Source organism: Narcine bancroftii, chromosome 5 (assembly GCF_036971445.1).
Source record: "Narcine bancroftii isolate sNarBan1 chromosome 5, sNarBan1.hap1, whole genome shotgun sequence".
Classification (NCBI taxonomy): domain Eukaryota; kingdom Metazoa; phylum Chordata; class Chondrichthyes; order Torpediniformes; family Narcinidae; genus Narcine; species Narcine bancroftii.
In genome coordinates this window covers 184,537,618-184,557,213 of record NC_091473.1, presented here as the reverse complement: position 1 = coordinate 184,557,213, position 19,596 = coordinate 184,537,618, and the positions used below count along the sequence as shown (strand labels likewise).

The 19,596-nt window shown below is 46.8% G+C and overlaps 1 protein-coding gene across 6 annotated transcripts; it reads right to left on the bottom strand.

Moving 5' to 3' along the window:
* Window positions 1-2,507: 2,507 nt before the first annotated feature.
* On the bottom strand, window positions 2,508-19,596 carry prr19 (proline rich 19). Of its 6 annotated transcripts, none has more exons than XM_069940121.1 (5): window positions 19,385-19,486; window positions 16,326-16,527; window positions 12,673-13,518; window positions 9,972-10,129; window positions 2,508-3,991 (listed from the first exon to the last, which is right to left on the bottom strand). In XM_069940121.1, the coding sequence occupies exons 3-5, from the start codon at window positions 13,502-13,504 to the stop codon at window positions 2,987-2,989; spliced, it is 1,995 nt and encodes a 664-aa protein (XP_069796222.1). In that variant the 5' UTR covers window positions 13,505-13,518; window positions 16,326-16,527; window positions 19,385-19,486; the 3' UTR covers window positions 2,508-2,986. The 6 variants fall into 6 exon arrangements, with proteins under 6 accessions (XP_069796222.1, XP_069796224.1, XP_069796223.1 ...); XM_069940123.1 differs by having other exon boundaries at window positions 16,357-16,527; XM_069940122.1 differs by lacking the exon at window positions 19,385-19,486 and adding an exon at window positions 17,961-18,622.

Here is a 19,596-nt window from a genome sequence, read left to right as displayed (position 1 = left end):
AGGGATAAGTTATTTTTGGAATGCATTGCCAATGTTCATAGAGGAGACTGGTACAATAGCATAATTGAAAAGACTCTTAGAGGGTTATGTGTACGAGGTAGGGAAGGTTTAGATTGCTAAATAGGTTTACATAGGTTGGCACAACACCTTCAGCTGAATGGCCTGTACTGGGCTGGAATGTTCTGAGCCCCACGTCCTGACACACGCTGCCCCTCCCTGGAACTGGCCCCGACCCCGGGGACACTGAGCCCAACAGAGTGAATGGCAAGAAATAGTGGACGAAGCCTCAGGATTCTTTGAGGAGGAACTGCTTCTCCCAGAGAGGGCCAAATCAGTGGAACACGCCATCCGAGGAAGCAGCAGAGGCTGATTCATTGAAGGCATTTAAGACAGAGATGGATCTTTGCATGGCAGAGCTTTTACGGGGACTGTGGAGCTGAGTCCACAGGCCATGATCTCATGGCATGGGGGAGCAGCCTCAATGGGCTGGGTAATCTCTCCCACTCTGAGTTCTGATAGACAATCAAGTTTATCATCATCTAATTGTACAAGTACAAATCAACAAAACAGCATTCTCTGGTCCACGGTGCAAAACATGCAGTCATACAACCACACATGACACAATACATATGCAGGACATATATTTCATATATACAAATAAATAAATATTTTTTACATATAAGAGTCTCAGAGGGTTAGTGTGAACAGATCCTTTGGTCGTTCAGCATTCTCATTGCCCGTGGGAAGAAGCTGATCCTCAGCCTGGTGGTGCTGGCTCTGATATTCCTGTATCTCTTCATCTGCTCCCATTGGGGAAGAGCCTGCTCCATCAGGTTGAGGAACAGCTTCTTCCCACGGGCAGTGAGAATGCTGAACAACCAAAGGAACTGCTCACACTGACCATCCGAAACTCATTTGTACACAGCAATATGTATTTATTAATTTTTATAAAATACTTGTCCTGTATATGAAATATTTCTCTGTATATGCGTCATGTCAGATTGCACGATTGCGTGTTTGGCACCGAGAACAGGAGAACACTAGTTCATCAGGTTGTACTTGAACAATCAGATGATGATAAACTTGACTTGATCTCTTCCCTGATGGGAGAAGTTGAAAGATGCTGTGTGTGAGTTGGAAGGGATAGGCAAAGATTTTGCATGCTCTCTTCACACAACGATCCTGTTAGATCACATTGATTGGAGGTGGGGAGGGAGACTCCAGTGATCCTCTTTGCCACTCTTATGGTCCCGTTGATTGAACTTTGATCCATTTCACTGTTGCAACCGTACCACACTGTGAGCAGCCGGCCAGGACGCCCTCGATAAAGCTCCTGCAGAAAGTGGCCAGTAGCCTTGCCCACTTCATTCTTCTCAGGAAAGATGGTGGGATCAGCCCAACACCCCGGTTCAAGGGGAAAATAGCCCCATCTTCTCCAGGGAAGGAGGTAATTGACCATGCAGGTTGCCCTTGGAGCTGACATCCAGATCCCAAGGAACACACACATGGAAGAGCAAGAAGGGAAGCAGAGACCTTTCAGCAAGACATTGATTTTTTTTATTTGAGCAGAACTTGGTTCAGCTCAGATGCAGCAGCTGAGTTCATGCTGACAGTGGGACCCAGCGCTTGGCCAGGGGTGAGGGTCCAAGAATTCAGGACGCCTCTGGTCATCCCAGAGAAGCCTTTGGGGGGTGCTAGGTGAAGGCCAAAGATGGATGGGCAGCAGGAGTGCGAAGGGTAGAGGGACCCAAGCAGTACGCTCCAACCTGCCCTATTCATCACTGGAAGAGGGCAGCCAACAATTCTCTCCACCTCCACAGAATGGGACTGAAGCAGCAGACACCTCACCCAATCCCCACAGCCAGAGTAGAGAGAGCCCCCTCACCTCCCCACACTGTACAGAGACCCTCTCACCACCCCACATCATGTACAGAAACACCCCTCACCTCCCTGCAAGGTGCACAGAGACCCTCTCACCTCCTCACACCATGTACAGAGACCCTCTCAACTCCCCACACCATGTACAGAGTCCCCCTCATCTCTCCGCACGCCATGTACAGAAGCCCCCTCACCTCTCCGCACTCCATGGAGGGAACACAGTGACTCTGACATCGCATTCCTACCTCCTCCACCTCCCCTGTTTATCATCCTCTCCTCCATTGCCCCCTCCTCAACATCCTCCAACTGCTCTATTGCCTCCTTTTGTGCTCCTATTGTCCTGCCTACAGCCCTCACCACTCCCTTAATCACTCTCACCTTCACTGCCCTTACCACCTTGTCCCCATACCTCCTCCACTCACTCCTGACTCCCTCCATCATCCATTGCCCCTTCTCTGCCCCTTGCCTCATTGACCACTCCCGCACCACCTTCATCATCCCACCTGCTCCCTCCTCTTACCCTGCTCCTTCACCCCTCTCCTCTGCCCTCTACTGCCCTTTCACCCCTCCACAGACTCTCCACTCTTCATCCCTCATGTTCCCCTCACTCCCCCCCCCCATACATCCCCACTCTCCCCATCTCTGCTTCTGTCCACTGCTCTCTCTTCACTGGCCCTCTCCCTTCTCTCCTCTCCTGGCACTCCTGGCTCAATGCCTGGGACTCTCCTAGCTTGGTTGCTGGCCTACTAAAGACATGGGGCTGGGATATGTCCCTGGCTGGTGAGGTCACAGGTGTGGGTGTTTCCTGGGTGTTTCCTACCACCACTCCAGGACCTCACTGAGCCAAGAGCAGGGCTCACCCTGGGGAAGTACCAGCTGGGGTCAGTGCAGCCTCACCAACCTGCGGAAGTCCCATACGGGGTTGGTACACTTCACCTTGGGGAAGGCCCAGGGATCACCCTGGGGAAGGCCCAGGGGTCTCCCTATGGAAGACCCAAGGTCAGTGCAGCCTCACCCTGGGGAAGGCTCGTGGTCAGTTCGACCTCATCCTGGGGAAGGTCTAGGGTATCCTGTGGAAGGTCTATGGCATCCTGGGGAAGGACTGGGGTCAATACAGCCTCATCCTGGGGAAGACCCATGGCTCAGGGCTCCTGCTCACCCAGCCGCGCTTCCCAGCACTTCCCTCCCAGCCAGGCAGCGGAGACTCGCTCCAGTCCAGGCAGTCGGATGGCGGGTAGTAGAAAGAGAGGGGGACACAGCCCCCAGAGCCTTTCCCTGATGCCGGACCCAGCCCATGGTGGCAGCTGTCTGAGTCTGCCTCCTCCTGGGGCTGGCAGTCACCCTCCCTGGAGCCATGCCGGTTGGGCGGGCCGGTCCCAACTGCCTTCTCCGAAGAACAGTGAGTGCCAAGGCCGTGGGTGTTGAATCCCTGCCCCGGGCCCAGTTGATAACTGGGCCAGGGGAGACCGGCCAGCAGCAGGTGATCCTCCACATGCGGCTGCTGCAATCTCAGATCCTGAACACTTGCAGGGACCCTGAGGCTGCTGCCCCCAACAGCAGGGGTGTCAACTTCATCCTCCCAGCCTTGGCACTCCCTCCTCAGTGCAGTGTCCCGACAGAGCAGCCCCCGGCTCCTCTGTCCCCGGCTCCTCTGTCCCCGGCACCCCATCCACAGGCTCTTTGTTGCCCAGCCAAAGGGAACCTTCCGAGCCTCTGGAATGCATGCCAGAGGACGCTGGTCAGCCTGACTCTCTGCCTGGCCCAAGGCCCCAGGAAGCCCCTCTGTCCTTTCCAAGAGGGAGTCCTGGCTGGGGGACAAGAAGGTGCTCCACAACGCGGCACTCTTGGCCTTGCGAACAGCCACCTTTCTCCCCAGCAGATCGCCGGCATTTCTCCATGGCCAGAGGCATGGCTGGCCTGATGTGCTGAAAGCATGCTCTTCCTCGGACCAGGTCCCCACAACTGCTGCCAAAGGACCCACCTGCGGACCAGGAAGTGAAATGTCTCTCCGCGGACAGAATTCTGACTGAACTGGAGCACCTCGCGTAGGTGAGAACATCCTCTCTCCGGCACTGCAGCCGCTGGCCACCTTCATGTACAAAAGGTTGGTGACCTGGTGACAACAGAACAGGCAGGATTCAGAATGTGGAGCAGGGACGGTGTTGAAAATGTTTCTCTATATTGATCTCGTATTATTTCTTGACTTGATTACCCTGGGCAATGAAGATTTTGCTTCCTGAACACTTCTGGCTGCTGATCATGAAAATGACCTTAATGTTTATGTAGAGCTCAAGCTTTTTCTATGCCCTTCTCTCCCTCCCTTACCCCCTCCACATTTAATACTCAACACTTAACCAACCACAGTTACACACAGTCAGGACGTTCACAACAAAGGTATGAAACATATTTCGGGGCTTTATGGGTTTGTCACATCATGGCAGCCAGTGCTCAGGCTGCTTTCTTTTTCTTGACTTTTCCTGGTTGAGATGGAATGCCCCTCCTCCCCCCATCACCAATGGAGAGGTAGACAGGAAAGGTAGGGCAGCGAGGCACAATGGCCTACACTATAATCCTGCTCCTATGGAATTTAGGGATGGTTGCCAAATTTTCAGGAAAGTCTTGTATTTTTCAGTAAGTTGCAATTAATTTTCTCCAGGGGTCCCAGCTTTGCATTTCTGAGTTTCAGAGCGATGCTCAAGCAGGAGTCGGATTTCAAAGTAACGGCTATGCAATTCCTGGCCACTGCCAATGTGATCATTATGAATTGAATTTGAAATTTGGACAGGTTCATCGTCAGTCTTATGTTCATTATGTTTCCCAACAGAAACAAATCAGGGTCTTGCAGGAATTCTTTACCTATGATTTTTTTTTTCAGGGCTTGGTCCAGTTCCACCCAGAAGGGTCTCACCTTGGTACATGTCCAGGTTGCATGCACAAAGTTTCCTATCACAAGTTTCCTGAAGCATTGGTGTGATAATTCTGCTTTCGATCTGTTGAATGTTTGCGGCGTCAGGTACAGCTAGTACAGGAAGTTGTATTGTACCAGCTCGTACCGTGAATTAATAATTGCAGTCATGCTGGTCCGACGCAGGGCGGACCAACACTGCTCATCAATCATTATTCCTAAGTCCGATTTAGGAAGGCCTGGTTTTAGTCCTTCCACTTTGAGCAACAAATACATTGCTGAAATGAATTTCCTTGTGTTCCCCCTTCGAATCAAAGTCCCTTTGTCACTGTATGCTGGGAGGGCCATAGTTGGACCTAATTTGACCTGTAAAAAAGATCTTATCTGAAGGTAGCAGTGGGACGTCTTATTTGATAAATCATACTTATTCTTATGTTGTTCAAACAACATTAGCCACCCCTGCTTGGAACAGTCCTCTATGCATCTGACGTCATTATGATGCCAGGTCTCCAGGATCTTGTTACCCACTGTCAATAGTATTAATCTATTTAGAGTCGGTGTTTTTGGGGACAGCCTCACTTTGATTCCTAGATATTGGTTAATTTTATTTCAAATGAAATTATGTGTTTTAGTATTGGGCTGCCTGTTTTCCCAGATAACAATTTGGCGTACCATTTATAAATAAAGTCTTCTGCTACTTTCTCACCTACCACTTGCAGGTCAACTTGTGCCCAGGATGATACACCTTCCCCCTGGAAGAGAGAGGTGATGTATCTCGACTGGGCTGTCCAATAATATTTCTTGAAGTCAGGCATTTGTAGTCTGCCCAGACTGTAATCTCAGGTCAATTTTTCCATAGATACCCTGGCTACTTTTCCATTCCATTGAAATGTTCTTATTCACAAAAGCAAATTTTGGAAGAATTTTCTGGGCAGTGCCACGGGGAGTGTCTGGAAGAAGTTCTGAAGTCTCAGCAATACATTCATTTTAACACAGTTGACCCTGCCCACTAACATTATGGGCAGGGACATCCATCTATTTAGGTCCTCCTCAATTCTCCCAAGCAAAGGGGTATAATTTAGTTTATATAAATTATTCAAGTTATTGTCTATTCTGGCTCCTAGGTATTTGATCCCATTTTGTGGCCATTTTAGATTACTATTTTCTTGATATTGACTATAATTCCCCCTTAGTAAGTGGCACGATTTCGCTCTTATCCCAATTGACTTTATACCTGGAGATCTCCCCATAATCCTCCAGAATAAAGCACAGCTTGGACAACGAGTTTGTTGGGTCTGTCAGATATATCAGTACATTGTCAGCAAATAAATTGATTTTATGTTCTTCCTATTCTAAAACCCTTGATGTCTGAATCCTGGCAAATGGCTTTGGCCGTGGCTCCATGGCTAGTACAAACAGAGCTGGAGATAGAGGATACCCTTGTCTACTTGATCTTGTCAGTGGAAATGCTAGAGAAATTTGTCCATTGGTCACAACTTTAGCTTTGGGCGCATGGTACAGCGCACATCCAATTTATAAAAGTTGGCCTTAGCCCGTTTTTCCAGCACTTAGAATAGAAAATCCCACTCTAATCTATCAAATGCTTTTTCGGCATCCAGGGCCAGAGACAGACACCTCTCGCTTCTGGTTTGCACCAGATGCATTATATTCAACAGTCTGCCAATGTTCTCTGCTGCCTGCCTTTTTTGCACAAAGCCTGCTTGGTCTTTATTTATTAGTTTCAGCAAATGTTTCACCAATCTATTTACCAGGGCTTTGCCCATTATCTTATAGTCTGTGTTTAGCAGGGAAATGGTCAATAAGAAGATGGCATTAGCAGATCTTTGTCTTTTTTAGCGATCTTTGTAATGATTGTTGTCAAAAAAGATTCCGGGAGGATATGGGTCTACACTGCTTGGTCTACTACCTCCATATAAAGAGGCATCAATAAATCCCTAAATTCATTATGACACTCAGGTGGAAACCCATCCTACCCTGAAGACTTGTTAGTCTGCAGTGAATTCAATACTTTTCCTAACTCTTCTTCCATGAAGGGAAGATCTCGCCTGTCCTGTTCTTCTGTGTCTAAACTTTGTAACTCTAATTTGGACAGGAATTCTTTGGCTTTATCATACCCCCCCCCCCCCCCCCCCCGCCCCGTCAATTCTGATTTATATAAACCTTCTAAACCCTCATAGAATTCCTTTAAGGTCTCATTAATCTCTTCTGGCTTATGTGAGATCTTGCCATTCCCAGTTTGTATCACATTGATCATCCTTGAGGCCTGTTCTGTCCTCAACTGCCAAGACAGGACTTTGTGGTCTCTCTCTCCCAATTCATAATATTTTGGTTTTGACTGCATTATGGCCTTTTCCATACTATTCATTTGAAGGGTATTGTATTTCAGTTATTTATTTGTTGAAGCCCTGTAATGGTCTGCTGAACCCGAGTTTTGCAAGTCCTTTGCTAGTTGAGGGATATTGGTGATGTGGTTCAGAAGAGAGAGGTGTATAGCAAATGAGGGAATTGAGAAGTATAAAAAATGCAAGGAAAAACTCGAGAAAGAAATCAAGGCGGCAAAAAGAAGACATGAAGTTGGTTTCGCAGACAATATGAAGGAAAATCTAAAGGGCTTCTACAGGTATATTAAGAGCAAACCAGAGTAAGGGACAAAGCTAGTCTCCTCGGAGATCAGGGTGGTCGGCTATGTATGGAGTCAGAACAGATGGGAGATATCTTAAATGGGTTTTTTGATTCAGTATTTACTCAGAAAACTGGCACAGTCTAGGGAAGTAGGAAAAACAAGCAGGGAGGTCCCGGAACGTATACAGATTAAAAAGGAGCTCCTTGCTGTCTTAAAGCTAAATATGATGGATAAATCCCCAGGGCCTGACAAGATATTCCCTCAGACCACGAGGGAGGCTAGTGTAGAAATTGTATGGGCTCTGGCAGAAATATTTAAAATGTCCTTGGCCACAGGTGTGGTGCCAGAGGATCGGAGGGGAGCTCATTTTGTTCCGTTGTTTATAAAAGGCTCCAAAATTAACTCTGGAAATTATAGGCTAGTGGAAGATGTTCTAAGAGATGAGATATACAAGTATTTCAATATACAGTGACTAATTAGGACACTTTCCTGAGATTGGCAGAAGGAAAAGTGAACATCTTGGTCTAGATTTTAATTTTTGTCTGGATCCTGTCTTACACTGCCTGTTAACTTTGCCTTTAATTCTGACAGGAACATACAAACTCTTTACTCCAAAAATTTCACCTTTAAATGTTTCCCATTTTCCTCTCACCTCTTTTCCCAAAAACAACGTATGCTAATCCATGCATTTCCTCAAATTGGCTTTTCTCCAATTTAGAATCTCAATCGTGAACTTCACAAATAAACGGGAGGTAATGCTGAAACCACAGAACACTGGAGAGACGAAACTTAGACGAGTGTATGCAAGCTCTGGGCACCATGTTACAGGACATGTACAGGGTTTGGAGAGGGTGAAGAGGAGATTCCCTAGGGTATTACAAGGTCTGGAAGAAGTCAGCTTTCATAGAACATTAAAGCCCAGTACAGGCACCAGCCCATATTTTGCAGACCTTTATACACCCACTCAACCAATTAACCCTTCCCTACCTCTCACCCACAACCCTCTATTTTTGTTGCATCCACCTGCCTGCCTAAATATCCCCTATTGTACTCACCTCCACAGCCATCCCTGGTGATGCAATCCAGACACCCACTACTCTGAGTAAAAAATTTAGCCATGATGTCTCCTTATCTGTTCTCCCCTCATTTTGTACAGATGTCCTGTGGTGTTTTCTAGTCCCACCCTGGAAAAATAATCTTGCATTGAAGTCACCTCTCATCATTCTTCACTCAAAAGAGAAAAGCCTAAAATGTCCTTATCAGGGTTTTACACTTAGTGCGTTATTATGAAGGACTCACTGCAAAAAGTGAAATTTGACAACAGTTTAAAGAGGCAAACGGGTTCTTAACCAGGCAAGACAGATACAGATATGAAAAAGATAGGCAAAAGGGATCAGAGTAGATGGGGAAAATGGGTATGTAACATTGACAGTGTTAACCTGTCCCATTGCATTTTTCCTGGGTAATGTGGACACAGTGAGGGTGAATCTATCCCTCTGCACAACGACTCCAGGTACTGGGGAATGTTACACCGAGTGTGAATCTCAACCCCTCTCATCTACCTTGAATAAGTCATCTCTCATCCTTCATTATTCCAAATAGGAAACCTTGAGCTCTGTTAACCTTGTTTCATGAGAAATGTTCTCCATTCCAGGCAATCTCCTCCACACCCTTTCTGAATCTTCCACACACTTCCTGTAATGGGGCAACCTGAATGGAGAACAATACTCCAAGCGTCATCTAACCAGAGTTTCATCGAGATGCAACATTACATCAGAGTCACAGACCCTGTAGAAGGTAGGAGAGAGGATCAGTGCCTGAAACCGTTGTTGGACGATGGGCACAGACAACACAGAGGGTTGTTGGGAGCTTCAGTGACTGAGATAGTTGTGTGGTGAGGGACACAGACTGCAGAGGGTGGGAGGAAGGTTCAGTGACTGAGACAGTTTTAGGGAGATGGACACTGACTCTTGCAGAGTGTTGGAGATAGGGTTGAAACAGTTGTGAAGGGATGGACATAGATACAGAGGGTTGGAGGGAGGTATAGTGACTGAGATAGTTGTGGGGGGATGGACACAGAGGGTAAGAGAGAGGTTAAGTGACTGAGACGGTGACTTCTAACATAAAAATGTAGATACTCTATTTTGGGTGAACAAATGATGATGCCAATGGGAGCTGCCATACTGATGGATCAAGAGATCCCCAGAGCATGAAATGTCAATAAGCAGGTACAGCACATTATCCAGAACATTATTTTTATTGTCAGGGCTGTCAGAGAGGATGGAGATTTGGTTGCAACTGGACAGGCTGCAGCCCCACTTTTGGTCTCCACATACAAGGAGGGGCTGGCTTGCACTGGAGGCAGTGGGAGAAGAGGCTGACATCTGGAGAGAGGTTGAATGGGATAGGTCATGGGAATGAGCGGGAGTCTAATTCTCACTGTGGGGCGGTGGGAGTGGGAGTTGGGGGTGTGAATTGGTGGAGCCAGTCAGAGAGGCTCTTGTTTCATGCCATTGCTTGCTCTGGGAGGAAGGCTTTGTTTACCGTAGTGGGAGATGTGCAATCAGGAAGTCCACAAACTGAACCATCAGTCTGGAGAAGGTGTGGGTCATCTGTTAGTTGGTCTTTTGGGGACAAGAACTTGTTGGCAACGGTGTTTTCCTCAAGGGAGTTGGAACCACGTCTGGGAATCCAGCTGAGCCCTGCAGAAAGTCAGAAGCAAGAAAGGCAAGTTCAAGTTCAAGCGTATCATCATCTGACTGCACATATACAACCAGCATTTCTCCCCACACACACAATACACAACACATAATAATCACATATATACATAAAGATAACATTTAAAATAAATATAGATATATATGGACTTTTTTTGGAGGGTGGGAGGAGAAATTCTAGGTAGTCCTTGGGAAGAATAAATGGGATGGTATTAAGCAATATGGGTGGGGCGGAAGGGATGTTTTGGGTCAAGGCCCCATATACTTAACTCAACATCCTTCCTGTAACAAGACAATCTGAATTCCACACAGTACTCCAAGTTGTAGTTTTATATCTATTTTTATACTCAATGCCAAGAGTTGCAAGGTCACGTTACAACCCTACCAATCTCTGGTGAGACTACACTGAGATTATTGTGTTCATTTCTGGTCACCTTATTACAGGTAGGATGTGGAAGGTACAGAAAGGGGTCAGAGGAGATTTACCAAGATGTTGCCTGGATTGGAAAAGAAGTCTTATGAGGCAAGATTAGCAGAGCAGGGACTTTTCTCTTTGGAGCAGAGAAGGATAAGAGAAGACTATTAGGTCTACAAGATTCTGAGAGGCATAGATAAGGTGGACAGCCAGTGCCTTTTCCCCAGGGTGAGACAGCAAATACCAGAGGACGTCTGTACCAAGTGAAGGGAGGAGTGCAGGGGAGATATCAGGGGTAAGTTTTTTTTTTACACAGAGAATTGTGGGTGCCTGGAATCCCTTGCCAGGGGCTGAAACATTAGAGGTATTTAAAAGACTCTTAGACAGGCACATGGATGAAAGAAAAATAGAGGGTTACAACATAGGAAGGGTTTAATATTTTTATTGGTAGGAATATATGTTGGCACAGCATCAAGGGCTGAAGGGCCTGTACTGTCCTGTTCTAGGTTTTTGGAGGGTGGAAGGAATCCAGAGCATCTGAAGAAAACCCATGTGGACATGGGGAGAACCCACAAACTCAAGTCACTGCGCTGAGATACCAGTGCCCAGCCATCAGGAGTTGGAGTGAGAGTGTATAAGAGGAGCAGCTGTCATGAGAGTAGGCATCACAGTGAGTGGGGAGTTTAAGGTTTTGGATCCAGAGGCGAGAAGAGGCAGAGTCTAAGGTAAGGGAGTTTGCGGAGGAGCTAGTGGAGTTGTTCAAGTGAACCGGTACGGACTTGAAGGGCCGACATGGCCTGTTTCCGTGCTGTAAACGGTTATATGGTTATATGGTAAGACTCTGGTGAGTATTCTTTGATTTTGATATTTCTTTCTTTTTCAATATTTTTATTAACATTGAAATTTCACATCCAGAAATATAGAGTACATAAGGATATAGGTACATAACGATACAGTACACTTAAATCATATCATTTCATCCAAGGTACCCCACATTTTAATCAAACAGATTATATTGTCTTGATATTTTATTATTAAAAAGGAAAATCTAAACCCATGACCAAGAAATAAGCTGTCTGGCCAAAATAAAAGACAGAATTCTTATCAAATGACCTCATAAGTCAATACTTTTACCTTCATAACAAATCAAAGATTATAAAAGTAATTCAAAAAGTGTCCCCCACAATTTAAATTCAAATCGGAATTTATAATCATACAACCATATAACAATTACAGTACAGAAACAGGCCGTATCAGCCCTTCTAGTCCGCACCAATTTAAATGAAACTCCACTAGTTCCACCTACCTGCTCCCTGCCCATAACCCTCCAAGCCCCTCACATCCATCCACTCATCCAATCTCCTCTTAAATCACAGAATTGACCCTGCTGCAACCACCTCTTCAGGAAGGTCATTCCACTCTCTGATGTTGCTTCTAAAGTTTTTCCCCCTAACCCTCAACTTATGACCCCTCGTTCCAATCTCCCCTACCCTCAAGGGGAAGAGCCTATTCACATCTATTCTGTCTATTCCCCTCATAATTTTATATACCTCTATCAAATCCCCCCCTCAACCTTCTATGCTCCAATGAATGAAGACCCAGTCTACTCAATCTTTCTCCGTCTTCTAGATACTGCAATCCAGTAAATCTTTAGTAAATCTTCTCTGCACCTTCTCTGCCTTCTTTAAATTTAAACACCACATGATGCCACGTAGCCATTGAGCATGATGAGGCGGGGTAACATCCTTCCACCTGAGCCACACTGCCCGCCTAGCCACAAGAGAAATAAAAGCTAATACATGCAGATCAGATGCCATTAAAGTTATGTCACTACCAAATAAAGCAGTTAAGGGATTAGGATTAAAATTAACTTTAAAAAAAAGTACAGAGAAAGTTTGAAATACTTCATCCCAATCCATTATATTTGATAAAAATTTGGGTGGGTATGTGGATGGAAGGGGTATGGAGAGAGATGGTCTGGGTGGAAGTCAATGGGACGATGAAGAATACTAGTTTGACCCTTGCTAGATGGGGCAAAGGGCCTGTTTCTGTGGTTCTAGTGAGTTCTAAATACCCTCCCTCCCAACTCAAAGGTCACTGTGGAATTCCTTACCTGTACAGGGGGCAGCCGCAGGTTCCTGCTTCCTGCTTCCTGCCAAGACCCAGGTACTTGGCAGACCTCCGTGCCTTTCCACGAGAACATTCAGTAAATGACGCTGCATGCTATGTGCAAGGCTTTTGCCAGAAAACACATGGCGGGGGTTCAAGGTCTGGACGAGTTTCTGGGCGAGGTCTGCAGTGGGAGCCACCAACTCAGCAGAGCTCACCTGAGTGATGCAAGCCCCATCCTCTGCTGCAGCTTGAGGTTTAGGCGCGGGGACAGAAACTGCTGCCTCCCCTTGCATCGGCGTACAACCCGCCAGCTCCAATACATCCTGCACTGTGGATGCCTTGGTGATGTCTGGCCAGCTGTCTTCGGTTTGTCCATCCTTCAGAAGTCTCTCAATATCGATTGATTTCACCTCTTTATTAAATATCCCCAGGTGCTGAGTGAGTCTGTTTTGTGTTATAATCCAGCTGGGGTTCAGAGACCGTTTTGGGATGAGATCCTCAGCTGCCCGAGGGTTGCCCACACTTTGACAGTGACGTTTCTTCATTGCAGGCATGTCTGAAATTACATGGCCTGTGTTGTATTTAAACAGCTTCTCCACAACCACTTTGCCAAATTTTGCCTGGTTCAACTCCCTCCTGGTTCTTTTACGCTTCACTTTGACGACCGCCTTGTGGGTCTCAGCTGACTTCAGGGTGTCCTGAGCCACATGGGAGGTCATGGCTGTGATGAGAGGACAGGGCGTCACATTTGGCCCCTGCAGTACAGTCTGGGAGTAGCTCAGGATCCTCGTTCTGCCCTGCTTCCGATTACTTCGGTGACTCATGATGACCATCACCCTCTCGCCATCTGAAATGACAAACATTAGAGAGCCATGGTCACACATGTGCGGGACAGGCCCTTCAGCCCAACTCCTCCATGCTGGCAAGTTAGGTATTCTGAGCTAGTCCCATGTCCCTATCCTCCTCAGCCCTTCCTGCCAATATCTCCAACCCAATGCCTTCAGAATGTTGCCATTGTTCCCATTTTTACAGCTTCCTCTGGCAGCTCGTTCCAGACACGGACCAACCTGCAGGTGAAAGAGTTGCTCCTCAGGGCCCTCGGCTCTCACCATAAAACAATACCCCTGAGCATAAAGTCCTCCAAAATGTAGTGGATACATCCCAAGGCATCACAGGCAAAACCCTCCCCACTACTGAGTACATTGACAGGGAACGCTGCCGGCAGAGAGCAGCAGCAATCATCAAAGACCTTCATTGCCCAGCACGTGCTCTGTTCCTGCTGCTGCCATCTGGAAAGAGGTATCGGTGCTTCAGACTCGTACCACTGGGTTCAGGAACATCTGCTTCCCCTCCACCATCAGACTCTTCAACCTCAAACTCAATCAGGGGCTCATTTAGGGACTCTGACTTGTGCAATTTATTGATTTTGTTCTTTCTGTATTGCACAGTCAGTTTGTTTTTATTTGTTAACTGTTTATTGTTTGTTTACATGTTTTACGCTAAGTAGTTTATTTTTTGCACCACCATAGAACATTCTTTGGCTTGGCTTCGCGGACGAAGATTTATGGAGGGGGTAAAAAGTCCACGTCAGCTGCAGGCTCGTTTGTGGCTGACAAGTCCGATGCGGGACAGGCAGACACGATTGCAGCGGTTGCAGGGGAAAATTGGTGGGTTGTGGTTGGGTGTTGGGTTTTTCCTCCTCTGCCTTTTGTCAGTGAGGTAGGCTCTGCGGTCTTCTTCAAAGGAGGTTGCTGCCCGCCAAACTGTGAGGCGCCAAGATGCACGGTTTGAGGCGATATCAGCCCACTGGCGGTGGTCAATGTGGCAGGCACCAAGAGATTTCTTTAGGCAGTCCTTGTACCTTTTCTTTGGTGCACCTCTGTCACGGTGGCCAGTGGAGAGCTCGCCATATAACACGATCTTGGGAAGGCGATGGTCCTCCATTCTGGAGACGTGACCCATCCAGCGCAGCTGGATCTTCAGCAGCGTGGACTCGATGCTGTCGACCTCTGCCATCTCGAGTACTTCGACGTTAGGGATGTAAGCGCTCCAATGGATGTTGAGGATGGAGCGGAGACAACGCTGGTGGAAGCGTTCTAGGAGCCGTAGGTGGTGCCGGTAGAGGACCCATGATTCGGAGCCGAACAGGAGTGTGGGTATGACAACGGCTCTGTATACGCTTATCTTTGTGAGGTTTTTCAGTTGGTTGTTTTTCCAGACTCTTTTGTGTAGTCTTCCAAAGGCGCTATTTGCCTTGGCGAGTCTGTTGTCTATCTCATTGTCGATCCTTGCATCTGATGAAATGGTGAACCAAGCCATGAAAGACCCCAACAATGAAGACGCTGTTTACATCCGGTACCGCACGGATGGCAGTCTCTTCAATCTGAGGCGCCTGCAAGCTCACACCAAGACACAAGAGAAACTTGTCCGTGAACTACTCTTTGCAGATGATGCCGCTTTAGTTGCCCATTCAGAGCCAGCTCTTCAGCGCTTGACGTCCTGCTTTGCGGAAACTGCCAAAATGTTTGGCCTGGAAGTCAGCCTGAATAAAACTGAGGTCCTCCATCAGCCAGATCCCCACCATGACTACCAGCCCCCCCACATCTCCATCGGGCACACAAAACTCAAAACGGTCAACCAGTTTACCTATCTCGGCTGCACCATTTCATCAGATGCAAGGATCGACAATGAGATAGACAACAGACTCGCCAAGGCAAATAGCGCCTTTGGAAGACTACACAAAAGAGTCTGGAAAAACAACCAACTGAAAAACCTCACAAAGATAAGCGTATACAGAAAAAAGGCCATTCAACCCTTCCGGTCTGTGCTGACCAATTAAACTAGCTAGTTCCACTGACCTACTCACATTTCATAACCCTCCAGATCACTCCTATCCACATATGTATCCAATTTATTTTTAAAACTTGATTAAATCTACAGTCACTACATTAGATGGCAGCTCATTCTACATTCCTACCGCTCTCTGAGTGAAAAACTTTCCCCTAATGTTCCCCTTCTACCTCTCCCCTTTCAGCCTAAAGGTATGACCTCTCATATTTATCTCCCCCAAAACAAGTGGAAACATCCTACTCACATCTACTCTGTCTATACCCTTCATAATCTTATAAACCTCTATCATCTCCCCTCATTCTTCTTCGTTTCAAGGAATAAAGTCCTAACCTCTTTAATCTTTCCCAGTACCTCAACTCCTGAAGACCTGGCAACATCTTAGTAAAACTTCTCTGCACTCTTTCAATCTTACTGATATCTTTCCAGCTGGTGGACGATCAGGACTGCACACAGTATTTTAAGTGTGGCCTCGCCAATGGCTTGAATAACTTCAACATAACGACCCAACTTCTATACTCAATACACGGAAACCTCGTTAATCCGCGGAATCGCTTAAAACGCGGGTGTCTGTGGACCCCAAACTTTGCAAATTTTGAAAGATGGATGGAAAAAAGGATGGGTTTGACAGATTATTGATATGCATTTTGCCCTCAAAATCCATTTCTTTGATCGAGGTGACAAAGGGAACCAATTTAAATTATAAATTAAATACTTAACTTACTTTTAATAGATGTGTTTGACTGACATTTTGCGTATTTACATCTTTTAGTTCTTTGAAGGAAGGTGATAATCTGCATAAATTACCTCCATTATCGCAAGTTGATTTACTTCTCACCTATTTAACACCGCGCTTGATCTAATAGTACTGCATTTGTTCTTTTGTTTGGCTCAACTTGTGAAAATTTAACTGCAATTTAACTGCAAGCATGATCAAGAATCACTATATAAAGTCCTGGTGCTGGAAGTCACATCATCAATCGCTCAGAATCTCATCACCGCTACAGCACTTAAAAAGAAAACATAAAATAAGTTGATTAAAATTCAGAATACCAATATTAAAATAATGTGCTTGCTTTCCTTCATTGAAATTGTTAATCATAGAGAGAAGATCCTTCGAAAACGGGTAATATTTGGGTTTGATTATCCGTGGGCACTGACATATATACATCTGTTCCGCGACTCGGCTGTAACGCGGTATGAAATCTTGGACCCCAACTACTGCGTTCTAACGAGGTTTTATTGTACTTTGATTTATAAAGGCTAAGATGCCAAAAGCTTTCTTTACAACCCTGTCCACATACGACACCATCTTCAGGGAACTATGTTTATCTATTTCCAGATCTCTTTGCTCCTCCTCATCCCTCAATGGCCTACCATTTACTGTGTATGTCCTACCCTGATTTGCTCTTCCAAAGTACAAAACTAGTCTGTGTTAAATTCCATCAGCCATTTACTGGCCCAATTTCCCAGTTGGTCCAGATCCCTCTGCAAACTTTGAAAATCTTCCTCACAGTCCACGATGCCTCCTATCTTTGTGCCATCAGCAAACTTGCTGATCCAATCCACCACGCTATCATCAAGGTCAGTTATATCAATAATAAACAATAATGGTCCCAACACAGATCTCTGAGGCACACCACTCGGCACAGACCTCCAGTCTGAGAAGTAACCGTCCACCGCCACTCTCTGTTTTCTTCTACCAAGCCAATTTTGAATCCGCTTTGCAACTTTGTGTCCTAACCTTCTGAACCAACCTCTCAGGTGGAACCTTGCCAAAGTCCATATAAACAACATCCACAGACTTTCCCTCATCAACCTTCTTGGTAACTTCCTCAAAAAACTCTACAATTTGTTAAACACGACCTATCACACATAAATCCATGCTGACTGTCCTTAATCAGCTGATGATGGTCCAAATATCTATACATCCTATCTCTCAGAAATCATCCAAATAATTTATATACTACAGACGTCAGGCTCACTGGCCTATTATTGCCTGGTTTACTTTTGGAGCCCTTCTTAAACAGTGGGACAACACGAGCTTCTCTCCAATCCTCCGACACCGCCCCATGACTAAGGACATTTTGGATATATCCACTAGGGACCCTGTAATTTCAGCACTTGTCTCCCTCAGGTGCAGGGGAATATCATATCTGGTCCAGGGAATTTGTCTACCTTTATTTGTTGCAAGGTAGCAAGCATCTCCTTCTCCTTAAACTCCATATGATCCGCTACACTTGTATTTGTTTCCCTTCCATCCTTATTCCCTATATCAATTGCTATAACAATTGCTCAAGATCTCCCCCATTTCGCAAGGCTCCACACATAGTTGACCACTCCGATTTTCTAGGGGTCCAATTTTGTCTCTTACTATCCTTTTACTTCTAATATACTTGTAGAAACCCTTTGGATTTCCCTTCACATCATCAGCCAAAGCACCTTAATGTCTTCTTTTTTACTTCCTCATTTCCTTCTTAAGTAATCTCTTACAGATGGCATTAACATTGACATCTTCGGTTTCTTCTACACCACTCCCATTCTTCCTCTCTTCCCTTTCCTCCAACTCTCCACCCCCTTTCTCTGTAACTCAGTCCTTGCAACATCCTTATACATCTCTTCTGCACTCTTTCTATCTTATTGATAGCCTTCCTTTTCTCTCTTCATCCCAAGACATGTTATCTCCCTCCATTCCCACTCTCTCCATCCTCCTCCATTCCCACACTCCATCTATCCTTCATTCCACAATGTCCATCCCCCTCCATTCCCATATTTTCTAAACCCTCCATTCCCACACTCTCTCTTCTCCTCCATTCCTAGATTTTCTATCCCCATTTATTCCCACTCTTCATCACCTTCCAATCCAACATAATATTATCATCCTATATTCCCATCCTCTCTCCATCACCCATATAAAGGTTTACAAAATCATGAGGCTTCAGGGATGGTTATTTTTCCAGAGTAGAGGATTCTAAAACTGGAGGGTGTTGGTTTAAGGTTAGAGGGGAGAGTTTCAAATGGGAGCTGAGGAACATATTTACAAGTCAAGGGTGCTGGATATTTGGAAAACACTCCCACCATCCAAACACTCCAAACCTCCATCCCTACACTCCCTCCATCCCTACACTCCCCCCACCCCCACACTCCCTCCTTCCCTCCACACCCACACTTTCTCCATCCACATTCCCTGCTTCCCTCCATCCCCACACTTCCTCCTTCCTCACACCATCCCCACACTCCCTCCTTCCTCACACCATCCCCACACTCCCTCCTTCCCTCCATCCCCACACTCCCTCCCCCACACCCTCCATCCCCACATTCCCTCCATCCCCTCACTCCCTCCTTCCCTCCACACCCACACTTTCTTCATCCACACTCCCTCCTTCCCTCCATCCCTACACTTCCTCCTTCCTCACACCATCCTCACACTCCCTCCATCCCCATGCTCCCTCTTTCCCTCCATCCCTGCACTTCCTCCTCCCCACACTCCCTCCATCCCCACTCCCTCCATCCCACACTCCCTCCTTCCCCACACTCCCTTCTTTCCTGCACCCTGCACTCCCTTCTTCCCTCCATCCCCACACTCCCTCCATCCCCACACTCCCTCCTTCCCCACACCCTCCTTTCCCACACCCTCCTTTCCCACACTCCTTCCCCACACTCCCTCCTTCCCTCCATCCCCACACTCCTTCCATCCCCACACTCCCTCCATCCCACACTCCCTTCTTCCCTCCATCCTCACACTTCCTCCTTCCCCACACTCCCTCCTTCCCCACACTCCCTCCATCCCACACTCCCTACTTCCCTCCTTCCCCACACTCCCTCCATTCCCACACTCCCTCCATCCTATAACCGTTGTCACTCACCGCTCGCGCCGCCATACCACGGTCAAAACAAACTGTCACCGTTCCCGTCCGCCTCCGCGATGACCACGCCCACCAGGATGACCACGCCCGCTGCGTTCACGCCCACTGCGCATGGGACCCGGGACCGCCGCCAATCGTGGGGTTGTTGCTCTCCGCCGTTCCGTGCGACCCCAGCCCGCCCGGCAGTGGGACATCGTGGTGAGACAGAGTGG

Coding starts and splice junctions, on each gene's coding strand:
- prr19 (XM_069940118.1), bottom strand. CDS start 16,689: ATGTATATATGTCAGTGCCCACGGATAATCAAACCCAAATATTACCCG. Junction 13,519..16,571: donor AGCACATTATTTTAATATTG/GTATTCTGAATT, acceptor TTGTCATTTCAG/ATGGCGAGAGGGTGATGGTC. Junction 10,130..12,672: donor TGCGGCTGCCCCCTGTACAG/GTAAGGAATTCC, acceptor GACTTTCTGCAG/GGCTCAGCTGGATTCCCAGA.